Source organism: Tubulanus polymorphus, chromosome 10 (genome assembly GCF_964204645.1).
Source record: "Tubulanus polymorphus chromosome 10, tnTubPoly1.2, whole genome shotgun sequence".
Taxonomy (NCBI): domain Eukaryota; kingdom Metazoa; phylum Nemertea; class Palaeonemertea; order Tubulaniformes; family Tubulanidae; genus Tubulanus; species Tubulanus polymorphus.
In genome coordinates this window covers 5,792,777-5,812,134 of record NC_134034.1, presented here as the reverse complement: position 1 = coordinate 5,812,134, position 19,358 = coordinate 5,792,777, and the positions used below count along the sequence as shown (strand labels likewise).

The window sequence follows — 19,358 nt, the reverse complement described above, 5'->3', positions numbered from 1 at the left end:
TTATTAATAAATATAATTTTGAATTGAATTGATTTGAATGGCGCATGCGTATTGGCGATATTTGGGCTGAAACTTTATTTTTCGTTTTTATCTTCTTGTCGGTAAAATCTCAAGATCTCCCAAAACTAAGCTGGAAGCAACAGCATGGAATTATTGTAGCTCCCTTTTATGGTGGTTTTCTTGTTGTTGTTTTTTTTAAATGAACAGTAGCGATGGATTAACGCCTGTTTTTACTTACGTGTTAGGCCTACTACACACAAAAAAGACTGACCACAAATCCACAAACAAAAAGGCACGTCCTCTGCTCTGTGTGCTGTGTAAACGTAAAAAAGGAACTTATAAAGTTTTGAGTCAACAAAGAAAATATGGCTGCTTTGATACGTTTCCTGAGTCGGCGCCGGACAGGTCGTGGTGTCAAAAGAGGCATAGTCGAGGATCGACCGCCAAAACATAGCATCACTTGTCGCGTCATGTTGCTAGATGGAACCGATTTGACTGTTTATGTTGATGTAAGTGTTTAGATACGTAGTTCATATATCAGGGGTATTAAATTGGCACATATAAAAAAAACGACGCTGCCGTAAATCTAATTCTATGACTACTATAGGGTTTCCAGATCACGTGATCAAAACCGGCCATAGTGCCGTTTTTTCCCACTTCAAAAGTTATGAACTTGATAAATTCAGTAATTGTCATCCGATTTACTTGAACTAAATTTTCGAGGGAAGATAATAAGCATCTTGTACTGTGTTGAAAATTCCATGTTGATGCGCGGCGTAGTTCGCGAGTTACAAGCTGTTGGACTCCAGCCAACTATAGATTGTTGATTGACAGGTGCGCGTGTACTCTTCACCGCGGATTTCGAAAAATGCAGTTTTGAGATGCCCAACCTCTAGGCGATCTCGCAAAAAAGGGGCGGGACTGGGGATCACGAAACCTTCACAGGTGTTTTCAAAAGTTCTTGATTGACATCCAGGTATGCCGTACTTGTTTGTACCGGCAATTTGACCGATTTTGCGACACTATAAAGTTTTAAATGCAATATATTTCATCAAATTATGAAATTTAGAAATTAGTTCTCCCCCAGGTGTAAAAATATAGTAGTTTTAGTTTATATAGCAAACAGTTTTAGTTTGATTCGTTAAGCCGTCTTCCCCGGAAATTGCTGTAAAGTTGCTGTAAAGTATCGAAAAAATTGCTACATCCGGGCATTTTCATTCACTTCCGGGTTCGCGTTAGCGTTTGTTTACATGTGTAAATCAGCTGTTTACGCTAGTTTTAAGTTGTTTTAAGTCATTTTCTCCCAGGATCAATGAAGTTTATGATAATAATTTTATTTTGAGCAACTTTGGGGTTGATGTAACCGATGAAGCTAAAGAAATCCCGTGTGTTATTCTGAAGGCCTTTTAGGCCTACCTCGCTCGGCTCAACAATCATTCTGAAAAAGCAGCTAGATGAGCCCCCTGCCTCTCCCCAATAAAACTGACCATATAAAAACTAAACTGAAATGAAAATACAATATTTATTTATCAAATAATAATTTATTTATGTTTTACTAATCAACTATAAGCTACAATTGAAATGGCCAAACTCTTATGAACATCTTTGAACTTGGGCGGCCACAAAATTTCTAATTGCTGTATTTGATTAATTACAAGCAATCAAATTCTCAATCCACAAATCCATTGACTTATCTATTGAAGCTTATTCAGATAAGAAGGTTGCAGTTTAAATTACTCCCTTCAGCCAGTGGTAGGCCTAAGCTTTAAGGGATTTGCCTACAATTCTACATTTCGCATAATGATTTTTTCAACATGGGTTCGGCTTATTTAACTTCACCATATTTCTTGGAGTCACCTGCAAAAGATAAAAGTGTAAATTGATAAATCCTTCTTCGAGTACTTTAAATACCATAAAGGTTCCTTCTGGATCTTCTTCAGCTATGAAGATCCTATAGGCCTAACACAACTTGGCCTAAATTTGAAAATCAAGAATTCTTATTCGATCTCTAATATTTTCTTACCAATCAACTGAATGCATGAATCCTGATTAAATAGAGGAAGCTGGGATAAATACGGTCATTTTGATACCAATCATGATGCGTTTTTGGGTTTGAAATACTTTCCGAGCGCCAGCAACCATATTGATCCCAAGAATCAATTGTTGCTATAGTGGTTACCATGGCAACCAATTTCTATGTGTTGCGAGGTCTGCGACAAATTATGGTCGCATATATTTATCCCTGTAAAGTTGTAACACAAATAAGTAAACATTTATCCTCTGCTTTTAGCTGATGAATACCTGGATCTGGCAATGAGCCAATTAATTAAGCTAATTACCCTTAATTGGCTTAATTAATTATTAGTTTATGTTTTATAATCAATAGGGAAACTATTATTCTGATTTTTCCCATAGTTTGATTGAAATTGGATGACAATTCCCAAAGATATACAAGTTTCTTTTCTACTTTCAATTGTTTCTTAACTAAGAAATTGATCATTTGGTCACCATTTGACCTTATGACCTTTAGTTCATTTCCTAATGAAGACTCTATGGCTGAGAAGTGTGATTTTCAGCCAACAAATTCCTTCATAACTTTTGAACGGCGCAACCGATTTTATTTCTGTAAATTGCTATGATCTTATATTAAACCCTTCTTTCATTTAGGCCCTTTAAATTGTTTCTATAGTGTTTGGAAAATTTTCACTTGAAATCCCTAACTACTAGAAAAGGCCTTGATTCAGCTGAAAATGCGGACTGTTTTGTAGGCACTTGCACCAGTCGCTACAATCGAGCGATGCGGTAATAAAAATCATTCCCAACAATATCGCAGACTTTTTGACAGTCTCTGGAGACTTACAATTCAAAATCACACTGAAATTGCGTTTTTCAACGTAAATCTACGAGATTTTGTAAGCGCGTAATTATAATTTTGCATGCGGTATTTTAATTTTTTGGATACGACAAAAAATAACAAATCGGCAGCAATTTCGGCAGAAAGGTGAGTTTCATGTCTTTATTTCATATAAAAGGAATGCCAAGACGCTTTTGAGAATAGTCCAGACACAAAATTTGACTTGTTTTTAGTTAAAAACATCGTTTTGGGGTGCATCCTTGAACTCAATCAAGTTTCATGGAGGCCGCCATCATGAAGGTCTCAAGTGAGGAAGCCAATATGGCGGCTCTTCACGTAAATTTCGTCAACTTTGACTATCAAATTTCTCGATAAGAAAAATGATTTAAGAATTCATTCTTATTCTTTAAAATGGTATAGGACTAAGGGGTAGTTATCTATCGGCCAAATTGATGTCTCATTTATGTATTTCCATTTAGTATACGTGTTTTTTTTCGCTTGGAACATTGTTTACTAACCGGCTCGTTTGCGCACAATTAGTTCACGTGATCACAAAGCGATACCCTGATTGGTTCACTACAATATCATAAGCACGTGGCTAAACACATGACAATGTTTACATGCTTTCTTCTGTCAAAATAGTGGGGATTTGAAATTATATTTAACATATTTGTTAATTTTGTTATGACGCAAGCATGTCCACTTTAATTTTAATACCTCGTTCTTTGGCCTCTTTTGACTTCATATCACATGAGACATTTTTTACAAGTATCTCCCCATTGGATCATGAACCTGAATATTGAAAAAATACAAACAATGTGGAATGTCATTTTTATTTGAATTTTCTTATTTTTGATATTATTTGCTTATACAATTTTGTTTTTCTTTAGGACTATACAATTCATAATCATGGCACAGCGAGTAAGTGATCTGATAGAGTCGTATAAGAATGACTATGATCCTGTAACTGGTTGACTCAGCCACATGTCTGTTCGTCTTGGACTAGTGTTCTATCTTCATAGCCTGAATAAGACAGCAAAGCAATTCAAATCACCTGGTGAAGAAGTTAGGAATTTATCACAGGATTTCTGCCATTGTAATTTTGATGCTCTATGTATATATACGGCGAAAAGTGCTGGACCTTGAAAGTTTAAAGAAACAAATCAACAGAAATTTGAACTCTATTTCAAAGTTTCTGGATGAAGACTGCCCATGTCCATTCCAGTCAATCTTTGGATTTAAGTGCAACCAGATCTGCAACATCTCAACAGTCATCATTGACTGAAAATCTCTCTGGGTCTCAGTTATCAGAAGGTCAAGCTGCAGATTTTTCCCAATCATCAGGACTTATTTCCGCGCCATTGTCTACGTCGACACCATCTAAGCGATTGTGAAACTATGTACTCGTGTACTCGCCATCACCGAAAAAGTTAAGAGCTGATTGTTCGAGTTGTTATCATCCCCGAGGAGCTGTTAAAAAGATATGTTAATCGAACCGAAATTACCGGAGAAAATTTTCAGAATTAAAGTCGGTTACATCATTTGCTGCCACCAAAGCTCAATTGATTCAAGCTTTGAATAGTAAGACTGAAGAGAGGAAATCGAGATCAAAAATTTGTGTATGAGATTCAAAGATAAAGCAAAAGGACGATTAAATCTTCGCGAAATAAACTGGAAGCTGATAGTCTTTATGCAGAGATTAAGAAATCAAAAATGGAATTGCTAAAAACAAGTGTGAAGCAAAAAACATATTTCTGAGTTAGAAAAAAATATAGTTGAATTAGAATGGAATAATGCAGCGCTGAAGACACAGCTTGCTTCATTGCAAACAGAGTTTACTGACTTAACCATTGCAATTTGAAGATGCTAAAATGGATAGGAGTGCTGATGATAATTCAATTAATGTGAAAAAGGACAAAAAAAAAACTTATAGTGTATCATATTGCAAAGCAGGATATCATTGTTTAATGACCAAGTTTCAGTTGAGGCAACTAGTCGGCTATTGCAACCCATCGTCAAGGAACTCACTGCCCTTGAATTGAACAAGGCATATCCAACAACTCTTTCTTAATTTGCATATGAATTGGGCATCATGTCTGAACTACAAGTTGATAATGACAACATAACTTTGGCATCATGGGATGCCACATCTCTGAAAGGTGAACATATTAATGAAGTTCATATTTGTGTTTCAAACGAAGATGATAGACAGGTTGGATATGTTTTACAGATTGCTACATTAAGAGGTGGCACTCAAATGGATTATATCAGTCATATCAGTGATTCTCTGAAACGAAGTTGCAGAGACATAGGCATTATTTCACGACTGAATTTGTTGATGCTTATAACTCATTCAAAAGTCATATTAAAAACTATCTGATAGGTTTAATGTGAACCACTGTGTTGTGACTCAGCTCGAAGAAAAATTAGAGATGAAATGGCTAGAACTGAATTGTAATCATCATCCGTTGGATGGTTTATCGCATAAAACTATCACAGTTCTCAAGAACTTTGACACAAGTTATAATTTCATTGGAAAACTATTCGGTAGTAGTTGTAAGGTTGTCAATGTTATTAAAGCATTTAACAAAATGAGGTTTAAAGACGGCAAAAGAGACCCGCCTGGTTTCAAAAATTTTATGAAACGTGAAAATGCAGCATTTGGTATTGTCCGTTACGTGTGTAATTATTTTACTTAAGTAGTGTATACTTTTACTTGCACAAAAAATTACTTCATTACCTGAAGTGAGCCTGTAACAACAATACGACATTGAAAACTACACTGATTGAGGATTTAAAGAGCGATCACATAATTATTCATCTACAGGTGCTGGGACTGTTAGGAAAGGTCATAACTGGGCCATAGATACGAAAATTGTATGCTAATCAAAACAACCTCAGTAACCTGGAGATGGTGCCATATCCGAAAAGCTGCGTTGAAAATTTGGAATCATTAAATGAGAAACCTTTAGACTCGTTATCAGCCGAAAGCGATTATCTTCGGTGAGGAATTGCCAGTAGATGAAATTTTCCAGTGTCTTCAGGTCATCCCGCCTCTAATATACAGGAGAAAATAGTCAGATTTGCCATCACTCGTGGACGTAATATAAGAAATCTCCGGAAACTTCAATCGGATGAAATCACTATCGAAAAAGAATTGTGAATTAAGGCAAAGCAACATAATAAAGACACACAGGAATGTAACCATGTTACGTGACAATTCGAGGCGGTCCTAGTTTCTAAGGAAGCCGAAGGAGAACTTGATGGTACTGATGAACAAATTCGTTCTATCATCAATGATCCAGCTATACTGAAAGATAAATATATTGATCATTCATGGACTGAGGATGATTACCACGAGTGTGTCTATCATGGGAAAATCTTATATGTGAAATCGTGCAAAAAAAACGAAATGATGTAAAATTGAATACACAATTGCCTATTGGTCAGATAATGAAGAGGTGGAGGTATCCGTTGACTACAAACTCATGGTTTCGGAGATCCTTAGAGACTTGTATTTTGGTGACTTGGTGTTTTAATTCTGTTAGGTATTACATATGTTTATCTGTTTTAAATGCCTTGAAATAAATTCTCAATTTAAACCGTGAAGATGATACCTCACATGGCTATGTTCTATCTATGTCATTCAGAAAATTATACAAAGCAATTTGTGAAATTTTGTCGCCCAAAGAGGCAAATTTACATTGTCATCATTAAAAAAGTATAAAATGGGCATTTTTACATCGGTAACATAAAGAAATGATAAAATTTTAATGAACACATTGCCTTTTCCTTGGGCTCTCAGTAAATTTGACCAGACACTTCTAGATAAAGGGTCACTGAAAAATAAGTTGGCCTATTGGCCTATATATTCTTGGCTTGCTTGGCATGAATCGTCACGTATCAAATCATCCGCCCCTTAAAATAGGCCTAATCCATAGAACTGCTCTTTTTCAGGTTTCTCTGCCCCCTAAAATTAGAATATCAGGTCTGGCCCTGGTCTCAGACTCAGAATGTCATGAATCAGGAATTCAGTGTAGTATTATGTCTCCACTAGAAAATGGGTTGTTAGCCTTGTTATTATCTTGATATCGTCGCGATTTTTGCATCAGACAGGGTTCTTACAGCCCCTCAAATCCCTCATAAACCCCTCAAATTCCAAAATCCATTTTTGAGGGTACGAAATCCCTCAAATTATGAAAATTGTGTCTTTCTGTGTCACCTATTTCTAAAGCCCGGCGCACACGGTTTTTGGTCGCCTATTGCTGCGACTGATTTTTAAGCAATGCTGAGCAATCAATCGCTTGGTGTCTCCTGTCTGCTACCACTGGCGACGGATCAATTATCTTTCCCGGCAAACATCAGTATCATGTGATTTGTCTAGATGGTCGCGCTACTGCCTCGGAGGTATTTGGAAGTATCACATGATAATCATTCGCTCTCTCATTGGCTAGTTGATGAGTCGCTTGTCACTGGGTGTCTCCAGCTACTGCACGCGGGTAACTCCCGAGCGATTTTCCGTCGCCCAATATCAAACATGTTTGATACTGGGTGACGAGGAGCAAATCCTTCCGACAACAAGGAATCGCTGTCTCCCGTTGCCACAGACATGCTATTTTTTTCGATCGACACCGAGCAAATGGGGTGGTTGCTCGAGAATTGCTCGAAAAAGTCGCCATGTGCGATAGGCTTAAAAGACTTTTCTTAAAACATTCAATGTACATCATAAATTGTAGCGAGACTGAGTGAGTGCATTGTGTTGTTTGATGATAATCACAGCTTTAATTGCTGTGTACCCATTGGTTTGGCATTTTAAACTGCATTGTCTTGATAGCTAGATTAGTTAAACAATGATCTTAAGTGGGCTATAGGCCTTGTTATCATCCCCAAGTGTCCAAACTAACTTTCCTTCTAACTTAAGGCTTATGTGATGCAAAGAATCAATTAGACATATTAATTTATCCAAGAGTTTAGAAACAGGGCCCTACTTGAAGTTTGTAGTTGAGCTGAATGTCGAAGACGTAAGTTATTCTCACAAAATGCCGAAATCGGCAATTTTTCAAGTTGGTTGCTTAAAGACCCAAGATACAAGTATTTGGGATTCTTCAAAATGTTCAGTTTGCGACAGAATGTTTTCAGGCAGCTTTTCATTGAAAGAAGGCTCTTCTGTCGTGTTAAGCCCTATTCTAGATGAGTCCTTTCACCCAACATAAAGTTGAATTGAATTTGAGAGAGTTTCTTACAGTAGAACTGGCGTTGTCGGACACGTTGGGACCACGGAAAAGTTCCAACCTAGAAAAATTCCGATTATGGGTAAGTCGGATTTTGGGAGTTTTCTAAGAAAAATCCGAATTAAATACAGAATTAGACCCTAAACCTTAACCAATGAGTGACATGGGTCAATACTCTATTCTATAGCAGACTACTATTGTAAACATGCGTTAAACATGCGTCCGTCGACTTAAAAATCGTCTACCAGTACACATATGCCTAGACGCTGCGTGCCAGTAACAATCTTTTTTTAAATAATTGAAATTAGCTGTCAAACTGAGGGATTGAAAAATTCATTGAATTGAAACATTCGTAATATATATTTTAGCCGAATTTCCCACCTCTAGAATCCGACTTTGGGACAGATTTTGATAGGAAAATGAACCTAAAAAAACAGGACCTTGGAATTTGGGCCGACTTAAAGCTGTCCGACTTACGCCAGTTCTACTGTAGGCCTATCAGGTTTTAACTATTATATACTATTTAGCTAGCATTTAGCTAGCAATTTTTAACCTAAAGTCCATTTATTTTTGATTGTCCACGATCTTTTTAGGTCTTAATCGAATCTGTTCAGTCATTGTGCAGTCCAGATAAATCATCGTTTTTATATCTATTTTACACTGTTTTGAAGGATTGATGAATATTCCTGAAAATTGAGCTTTAGATCGGCGAGAAAGACCGCCATTTGTTTCGTTTTTGCTTATTTCTCTATGCAAATGAGGCATTGCACACATGCGCAATGAGGCGAGGATATGTCAATTATATCATGGAGTATGAAGCAGCTTTTTGTCGCCAAGAGACCAATCAAGGACTCACAATATTACCCTAGAACGCTGTTTTAGTAAATAAACATGGCTTTGTCAAAGCTATAAAAACAAAGCAGTTTGGAAATGATTTAGGCCTATGATAGCGCAACCATTGCGGCCGTACCCGTGTTGTAAAACTTGTGCGAGCAAAGTACTCTCCCCATAAAAAATAAACTTACCCAGATCACATGGTACACACTGCTCATTTGCATAAAGAAGTAAACAAACTGGAACAAAATGGCAGTCTCTCTTGCCGATTTAAAGCTCAATTTTCGAGAATATTCATCGATCCTTCAACTTGGTACAAAATGGATATAAAAACGACGATTTATCTGGACTGCACAACTCTACTGATTCGATTAAGACCTATTTGAGCTATGCACACCCAAAATTAAGCGAAATATCCCAAAAAGATCGAGGACAATCAAAAATAAATAGACTTTAGGTGCCGGTTGATTGAAATGTTTTTACAGTCGAACCCTCTTAATCCAGATTGGCTTAATCCGGATTTTAGTCTAATGACCTTTAATCTGAATTTCCCATAAACTCTATGAATTTTGTAGATCCCAAGTAATCCGAATAAAGAGGATTCTACTATACTATAATTGCACCGATAACCCTTACATCATTTCAGTACCGGTAAAGATTTGAGACAATTCTGCATTTAAATGTGGCGTACAGTTAAAAAAAAACCTGACTTTTTACAGGAAAACAGCCAAAAAATCTACTTTCTTGTCTGGATATATCATAAAATAAATCTCTGCATTGGATTCCTAGAAACATCATTCCGAGTCTGCATACAGTAATTTGTAATTCAGTAGAATGCGTCTATCATGAGAGGCGTGGATCTGCACTTTTACCGCGGAACTGATTGCTACTATCTAACCCTTGAATGACTAGAACACTACACAATTCAACTGTGATTAACACATAGCTTACTCTTTTCATTACATTGCCTGTTAGTCAAGTGTAATTATAATTCCTTGCGATGTCTTACAGAAAAAAGTCGACGCACATGAACTTTATGAGAAAGTTTTTTATCACCTGGATATAGTTGAAAAGGATTACTTTGGATTACAATTTACAGATACTGCAAATGTGAATGTAAGTAGTTATTTGAATTTTCCTGTGTTTAATCACTATCGAGATCAGTAGAATTGATGGAATTTTCGACACACAGGAAACTAGCCAACTTAACGTCTAAATTCACTTTTAAGCTCAGCTATGACCGAAAATTTGGAATGAATGTTCTATGGACCAAGACCTACAAAGTTGTTACAGATCATCTTGTGTATTAGTCCTCCACGGGGGCGGTCCTGGGGATGGGGCTTCTATTTCTTTAAATTGCTACTAGTCCTAAAGTTTAAATGAGATCAATTCCAAATTGATTATGAATATTCTATGGACCAATACCTACAAATTGCAGAGCCCTTTTTAGCCCACTTGGGACTTGAGTCCCGGGGGCTATTGCTTTCACATTTCGTCCATATGTAGATGGAATACAGTTATTTTGGGAAGTTTTGAAGATGCTTCAATGAGTTGTCTTTATCTTTTGTTGATAGACGTATAGGCCCTATACCCTGGATACATCGTCTGCCTGAAAAACTGGCGCGATCAAAATCAAGATGGCCGTTTGGCAGTCATTGTTGTGTGCCAAAATAAGCACTTTTTATTGCATTCACTTTTCGTCCGTTCGTCTGTTCGTTGATGGAATCCAGTTATTGTGGAAAGTTTTGGAGACGCATCTATGGATTGTATTCATAATTGGTTTATTCGTGTATCTACTTAAATGATATAGGCCTATCTTCAACCCAAAAATTTGCTTGATCAGAATAAAAATGGCCAACTGGCAGCCATTGTAGTTCACTAAAATTAGCACTATTTACACATTTTTGAAATTTTCGAAGGGAAATTTTGAAGACTCTTCGATCAATTATCTTGATCTTTTACACATATTTTTCCCCAAGGGCCCATAAGCATGAGAAATTTGATTCGATAGGCGGCCTTTTTTCAGGAAAATATCAACAGGTTTTAACTTAAAGTCTCGATATTTGAATTTTATTAGCACTGGCATAGGGTACATCTCACGTGGAATTGGGATCACCTGATTCTTTGTTCTTTCCACCGGGGGGAGTTAAATGTTGAATAATATAGGCCTACAATTTGTCTATTTATATTGGTACCTATGCATAGTTTTTAACCATAATCAATTGCAAACTTGTAGCTCATGACATGTTCTATGATTGTCGTGAGTTTTAAAGGGCAAATGCCATCAAAATTGTACTTTCCGCGATTTCTTTACCAGAAAAAACGTTAAGCCGCGATCGCACGGAGACGATTTGGCCGGGGCTGGGCGGTGATGCATTGAATAGAACAATAACTTAGTATTTCCATATAGGCCTATTGGTACATAGGCTTATTCTGTTACAGCAATCAATTGCAAAATTGTAGCTCCTGATATGTTCTATGATTGTTGTGAGTTTCAAGGTCATTGGGTTTTGTATATGGTCACCAGGGGATGTTCAATAGTAAGTAGAATAACTTAGTAGGATATGGTCTCCAGGGGGTGTTGAATATTGAATTGTTAGATTATTCATTTAGCATTTGAAACCATATCCCAAGTGGGCATTGTGTCCTTGGACCCCTCTAGTCTTAAAGAGCATATGCCATCAAAATAGAATATTGTGTAAGATTCATTTTCATTTGTGATGTATTCACAAATATCAAATATGGAACTGGTTTGAATTTTAGTTCAGCCATTACTGAGAAATACGACTTTTAAGTTGGCAATTTCAGCACATGCTCACTGTTATTGTTTATCCTAGCAGGTGCGTGTTTCTGACGTCATCTCTGACAAACGCTCGTGGCTCTCAGTCATTTCACTAGACATTTCATGCAATATTTTATCGTTTTGGGAGTGATTTGAATTAATAAACTCTTACCATATGACATGATAATCGTATATCAGTGAGTAGCGCTGTAGGTCAGTGATTACGGTGAACAAATGGTGTTTATTTTATTGATTATACATAGGCTACGCGTAAGAGCGCGCATACGTGCTTGTGTTGATTGTCATAGTTAACATTATAAATAGCGCCACCCGTGGGTTGAATATGAACTATACGCACGGAGTGAAGGATGAATAGATGACTATTCCGCTAGCTATTATGGCTAATTCGTGCTCCTTTTTTCAATAAGTAACATCTCAGGTCGTTATATGTATACTAAAGTTTCTTCTGGTTAAGAAATCGCAGAGTACAATTTTGATGGCATTTGCCCTTTTAAGTTTCAATAAATGAGTAGAATGAACTGCTATTCCCGTAGCATGACTTTGTTAAATTGTTTTGGGACAGTGAACATTTTCTCCTCTTTTGCCTACCTCTGGCCCCTGGCATTCTTATCAAACCTGTTGTCATCTTGAAAACCATGTAGGCCTAATGATTTATAGATCTAATGATGAACGAGGAAACATTGCATTGAATGGTAAATGTTAGAAATAAATTCTATCAATCTTAAATTCCAGCACTGGTTAGATCCAACCAAAACAATTAAGAAACAATGTAAAAGTAAGTACACTGTAATCTCTTGCCTAAAAGTAAGCCCACTCCAAATTGATTCTTAATGTCTCATCAATTCTGAAAACCTCACGTTTTAGGCTACTTGCAATGTGTCTAATAAGAAGAAAAAAAGAAAATGTGCAAGCCCACCCACAAGAAATGACAAACATTCTCTTTTAGCTTACCTGCGACCGAAGGTCAATGCAGCTGATGGCTCAGGGGGTTAACCTTCATCGGCCATCAACTTTTACTTTTAATCGCTGCTCGTCTAAGTTTTAAAGGCTGTAACTGCCGCGAGGCTGGTTGTATTGAAATCCAGTTGCCCGCACAAACATTTTAAAGTCACCTTGTAACTTTTTTGCCCATGTACGTCATTCATTAAGTATTATCGATCGCGAATGTCAAGGTAGAGCTGTCGGTTACTGTCATCAAGTAAAGTGACAGTGAAATTACGAGCACTCACCAGGGATCGAACCACGGTCTTGTTTGTATGTAGAAAGCAAGTGTGCTAGTAGACCAATAGAACTAGTCCACTCAGCCAGTGGTTATACAGCTTGTCCTATAGGCCTATAGATGCGTAATATAGTCATATAGGCTATTTGTTCTTTGCATCCAATTAATCTTGAAAATCACCCTCCATCAGCCCTTGAATAATGCATGGAAATAGTAGGCCTATGTTTTTATTCCAAAAATAGAAATACAACCCCGCCCTCGTCTCTTTTAACCCTTTTGCTTCGCATGACGCTTGCATGCGATGTTCGACACTAGCCTGGATTTGATTTGAAAGAAAATTACCAGTAATGTCATCAAATTTACGCAAACTGTGCCAATCGAAGATACTGTAAACTCTGGGAATCCCCCTATTTCGTGATTAGTGATAACAGCTTTTGAGACTACTATATGTACTATATTGTGCTGTGTACGCACAGCAAGGTGAGCGGCATCCCAGATTGTGTTTAACACAGACTTGAGAGTAACGGGCATATTGAAAAAAGATTTCTATTCATGGCATGCGTACCGAAACAAAAAATGTCATGAGAAACTTAAACTGTTTTTACTGACAAAAAGAACTCATGCATCCACTACTTTACTTATTATTACACTATAGTCAATTTTAAACATCTGTCAAGCACTGCTTGATTTGCGAAAAACCTCTTGTGTTTAGTCGAAAACATTTTTCGTCCCGTATGTGGTGGATGTTTTGTGATTTGTAAAACATCCACAGCTGATTAACCAAGCAGCGAGCAACAATGTATCACATGGCATTACAAAAATTGATATGAATAACTTAGTTTATTGTTGTCTCCATGGTGTGAGAAATGTTTTCTGCGCGTTTTCGTTATGCCATGTGCGTTGGATGTTTTTTCAACTCAAAACGATTTGTGAACAATGTGTGTTCGGTTTTGGTGAAACAAATTTTATGCCGTGTGCAGCTTAAAAGGTAGATTTTCAAGTGTCTGAGCGTTGGTGACATCAAGCCATACGTAGTTTTCTTTTTTTTTTCAGTTGGGCCGCCATTCAGTTTTCGATTCCGTGTGAAATTTTATTCATCAGAACCAAATAATTTGCGTGAAGAATTAACAAGGTAAATAACTGGATATCTGTTTGATTATGTCATGCATGAATTTTTGAAGATTATCGAAGATAATTTTTCCAGGACCTTATTTTGCTAACTTGTATGTATTCTAGTAACTTAAAGTAAAAGAAAAGGAACTTTACCAATTGCTAAAATAATGCACTGCGATGCTTTGCATTGCTCGCATTTTCTTGTTAACCCATTAGCACTCAAGGAATTTCACTATGTAGTGTCAATTACTCCTCAGAAAATTCAAGGGAAAATCCAAGTTCGCCGAATAGCTCATTTGCTGTCTACTTCCATGCATTACAAGTTCGTGTTATTTTGTAATAAACAGTCAATGCTTTCATGTGATGTAAGATTTGATGAGATGGGCCACCAAAATCGTGTCCTTTTGGCCCCCCTGATTTGCATCTACACTTACTTGGATTTGAAGTTAGTGCGCAGATCTGTTATGTTTATACTAGAAATACAAAAGAAATTGAAATAGGAGGATGTTGATTTCTGTTCATTATTTCGAGGACTTAGTTGTCTAGTTTATCATAAGCTACTGGGTTCGAATCCATCCCACTTTAACCATTTTTGCAACAAGAAAGTAAGGTCGGTGATTTAGATTGAAAATGTCCAAGCTCCATGCTGCTTGACGTTTACTATTAGAATACCAAAATATATAATGTTTACAATAAACATATAGGTCAAACGCCTCAGTTGTTTGATCTAATTAAAATTACTAGGAATTAAATGTTAAAATACTCATTGCCATGGCAACCCCATGATGGTAATTAGGCCAAGAAAACAAGTGGTTGCCATGGTAACGGATAAACTGAACGTTACAAATAAGCAAAATTGGGTTACACAATTACAATATGATTGAATACGTATAACTCGAAGCAAGTTAAGCGGGATGGTGGGTGGGTAAAAACTGTTACGACTTATCGTTCTCCTGTTGCAATCCAAAAGAAAGATAATCAGAGACAGTGGCTATGATTGGTTGGTGTTATATTGTGGAACAAAGGCGCCTCCGTACGGTAAACTATTTGGATCTTTCATTTCTAGTCTCAAAAAATGTGATATGTAACCGGTCACATATCTTTGCTTTTTGTGCAGCACGTCGTATAAAAGTACCCGGGCGGCTTGAGGACTAATAGGCAGGGCGAATAAAGGCGGCTTGAGTGCTAATGGGTTAATACCAATAGAATCAATTGGCAAGTTGATTTTTAAATGGTCCTAAACATTTTTATGGAGTATTGGAACAATTCTGTTTAGGTATCAATTCTTCTTACAACTGAAGCAAGATGTACTGATGGGGCGGCTTCCATGTTCAGCAGATGTGTCTGTGGAACTTGCTGCTTTAGCTTTACAATGTAAGTGATAAATGCTTTTCATTTTGTACTTTTTTTTTCTTAGAATAGGGATTGTCCCTCTTGATTATTTTATTGGTAGATTTTATTTGATGTGTTCCCTTACAAACCCACTTCATCTGCCGAGAAGGTGGTTTGATTTTTAAATCAAAGTGCACGTATGTAGTTGTGTGACCGGCAGTTGAATTTTCAGAATTCTTTATTTAAATAGAAGCACATAGGCCTAATTGGAAATTTGGTGCCACATCATGTGAACAATCTTACAACCAGCCTGAACCGGCAAGCGACCGCTTTAGGAAGATGATCACGGCCTTGATATATGAAAGACTTCAAATAGCTTATCGTCCCACAGTGCCAGTCATCATTGGGTTCGAATTTCATTGATATAGAAATCCATTTTCTACTCCAACAAATTAGAAATTTCTGTTTTGGTTTTAAATCCAGTACACATCATTCAAGTTATTTTTAGTCCACTTGGGACTTAAGTCCTGAGAGGGCTATTGCGTTCCCTTTTTGTCCATCCATTTGTCCGTCCGTTGACGAATCCAGTCATTTTGGGAAGTTTTGAAGACGCTTCAAGGTAATGTCTGGATATTTGAGTTATACATATATCTACCCTAGGCACATCCTTTCCTTTTGGAATATATATAGTGGATCAATTTTAATAAGGCTCAGTGTTTTCGTTAATAGCCGGATGTCGGGTCACAGACCCGTCTGTCAGGCCTTTTAGACCCAGCTGATTTTTTCAACCCGACATCGTTCCAGAATGGATTTGTCGGCTATCAGCACGACTGTGTATTTTCTGGTCAGAAGTATTTGTGAATATATGCTTCACACATGCGCTCACGACTACTGCAGCATGGTTTGACTCTACTCACTATTGCTAGCTATGAAAAAAATGTGCCTCGAGGCGCGTGGCCTAGTTAAATTTTTCCAAGAAATTGGCAATGTTTCAATCAGCTGTCAGCGAAGTTCGAAGTGCCACGCATGTTGGCTGTTGCTACAGGATTCCGTTTGTAGCAGGCCTTGCAATCATTGAATTATTAAAGGGAAATTCAAGGCCTTGCAATGGTCTTCAAAATCGATTTAGGGCTTTCAATTTAAGAAATGTTGCAAATCTATAGATTTATGATTGTTTTTGTAATAATAGAAATCTTGGCAACAGTTTGACGATGTTTAATGTGAGATATATAAATTCTATTGATTTCTTTTCACTGCTGTACGGAAAGTGTCTATATTGAATTATTGGGGAAACCCACAACCACAAATAACGATACAGTTGTTTGGGATATCGCAGAGATTGTGTCCATTGACAGATTTTCGTACAAACTTCTTGGTTCAAGGGGGCACATGTTAGGCTTTTGTAATCGCTTGGAGCACGGATCCCCTTTGAATTTATCATATTTAACTTTAAAACAAACTTTTCCCTGATATTTCCATCTTGACATAAGTTATGATCTATTTTATGATCATTTGAAAAAAGTAAGATTTCTTCTCATTGGAATTCAATACAATCCAGTTTTCATTCCAGTTTTTATTTTTCTGCAGTCCAGCAAAGATTTTACATGGAAAATACTCAAAGAAGGAAGCTATGATCCCTTCCATTTCGATAGATCGGTGATCTTAGAAATCAATTTAATATAAGATTGTAAATTTTATTTACTCCTTCAACCTTTCATTTATACTGGTAAAATCGGTAGGCCTACTCCAACAAATTTAAAGGGCTTTAGTATAGGCATTTTGTCACTGGCTCGAAAAATTGCAAACTTCTTAAAAAGTTGCTGCAGTTGGTAGTGAATTTTACATAAGATAGGCAATCAATGGCAGTGAAATTCACTTTTCTAGCCTAATTTTCTTGTTTAAAGTGCTTACTTGGGTTTGAAAAAAGTGCGTTTAAGTGCTTACAGTGCTCACAGGCTATTTTTCCTATAGCATTACAACTATGAACCCGTTTTGGCCTTCAGTCAAGTTGGTCGAGATCCTGCTGTTTTACTAAATGACCTGACGGCTAAAATGATTAATGTAAACACTGAGGCCTAATATATTTCTCTAATTGTGCGGACTACCTTGCTACGCTAAAACAGCCATAATTTTTCTATCAAAGGGAATTTTACCATCAAATACTCATAGAAAAGCAGGCTTTGTTTAGTAATTGGTAGGATATCCGAAAAAAACTATATGAATTATGCTAGTTAGGTCATGTGACGCACATATTTAGCATGAAAATTGATTTTTTATCCCCAAAATGTTTGGCCACTACGTTTTCACTCTGTGGGTACAGTACCCCTTAACACTTACGGTATCTGTATACCAGGGGTTTTAGTAAAATCACCAAACATTTGATTTCTGGCTCAGTGAAGTTGGTGGGTAGATGGCCAGTGCTGAAAGGGTTTATTAACTAGGGCTATCTTGATATTTCATAATATATTTGTATCCCCCAAGGGCCCATCAGTATGAGAAAAATTGGGTCGATCAGAATTGTTCGCGTGTGTAACTCGAGAAAAAAACCGCGGATTTCAAGGGTTGGCGTTCTCATATCTGATGCGCTCCACTGAGCTCTCATGGAACTGAATGCAGGAATTCCACCCAATCAGAGACCGAATATACATCGTAGTTCCAAAGCAAACCAAACCTTTTCAGCATGGTAGATGGCTGTACCGAATATCTAGAAACAAATTTGTTAGAATTATGGTGTGAGCGGCACTCTCTTTATGATGTCACTGGCACATTGTATTCGAAGACAAATCAGAAAGATAAAGATCTTAAAGAAATAGCTTTTCAACTGGAGTATATTTCCCAATAATTCAAAGTAACTTAAATTTTTTCTCAAAATGCTTATCACGTGACCATCTAAGCCGATGCAGTTGCTAGTAATCGTAACTGACATAAGCAGGGGAGCAACTGTGCGGATCTCATATCCTGCTAGTTGGCCTCAGTTGCTGCTAAGCGGAGCGCAGTCGACATAAGCTGGGCTGCGATCGCGGTTGCTCTGAGTGGCGTCGGTAGGAGTCTGTATGCGTCGCGTTGCTTGTCGACATAAGCCAGCCTTTAGATACATATTCTGCATACTGATGTATGTTCTATGCATGTTATATAAGATAAATGGGGATCACTTAAACTGTAGCCCCTATTAGCCGGTATGTCATCATCATCGCCATATACATGGGAGTCAGTCAGATGAACTACGCAATTCGAAAATTCCTTCGAATTTACTCTTTTCAATCATTTATATTTCAGTAATCAATCACTCATTACAGCTAAAATTTCTCAAGAATGATTATTATGTGTTTATGTAACATAATCTATCGTTAAAACAAAAGCTCTTGTGGGTACACCTTTTTTCTTTATATTGCAGCTGAACTTGGTGATTATGAAGAGGATGTTCACACTCCAGGATACATTTCAGAATTCCATTTTTTCCCTGAACAAACTGAAGAAATGGAACTTCACATTGTGGATGCTTACAAGAAATGCAGGTACCTTCCTCTGCAAAATCACTGTTCCACTTGAGTTGCCTTATTGAAGAATTAGTAGCCTCTTATATGCCATAGATCTCAAAGCATAAGTCAGTCTTGATATTATGTTTTGTTAATTGCTAAGTCTATAGAGCTGCAGCCAAGTGGAATTTCCAAGTTAATCTGCCATATTGACAGTCAAACACGAAGCAAAGTAAATAGCGCGATAAATCCCTGAATTTTCTAATGACCCTATTATCTTTGGTGTTACGTATTGCCTGCAAGTTTCATTTCAACACTGATGGGCAAGTTTCTTCATTCGCGAAAATCTCAAATATTACAAATATCTTAGGCCTATCGACCGCTAAAGCGCGGGGTTTATTATTACCCTAAATGACTGCACATGCAGAGGATATCCTTCTTAGAAGCAAAGCCCAGTTGCCAAGCAGCCATCTTTTTTTGAGACAATCTGACACCT

At 37.1% G+C, this 19,358-nt stretch overlaps 1 protein-coding gene across 1 annotated transcript in view; it reads left to right on the top strand.

Moving 5' to 3' along the window:
• Nucleotides 1-71: 71 nt before the first annotated feature.
• Nucleotides 72-19,358, top strand: part of LOC141911523 (band 4.1-like protein 5) — a 44,805-nt gene continuing 25,518 nt past the window's right edge. Inside the window, exons 1-6 of the mRNA XM_074802511.1 lie at nt 72-509; nt 9,931-10,035; nt 12,455-12,497; nt 13,995-14,073; nt 15,331-15,428; nt 18,781-18,901. Of these exons, the coding sequence (XP_074658612.1) occupies nt 366-509; nt 9,931-10,035; nt 12,455-12,497; nt 13,995-14,073; nt 15,331-15,428; nt 18,781-18,901 (590 nt within the window). The 5' untranslated portion in view covers nt 72-365. The remainder of the gene's footprint in view (nt 510-9,930; nt 10,036-12,454; nt 12,498-13,994; nt 14,074-15,330; nt 15,429-18,780; nt 18,902-19,358) is intronic.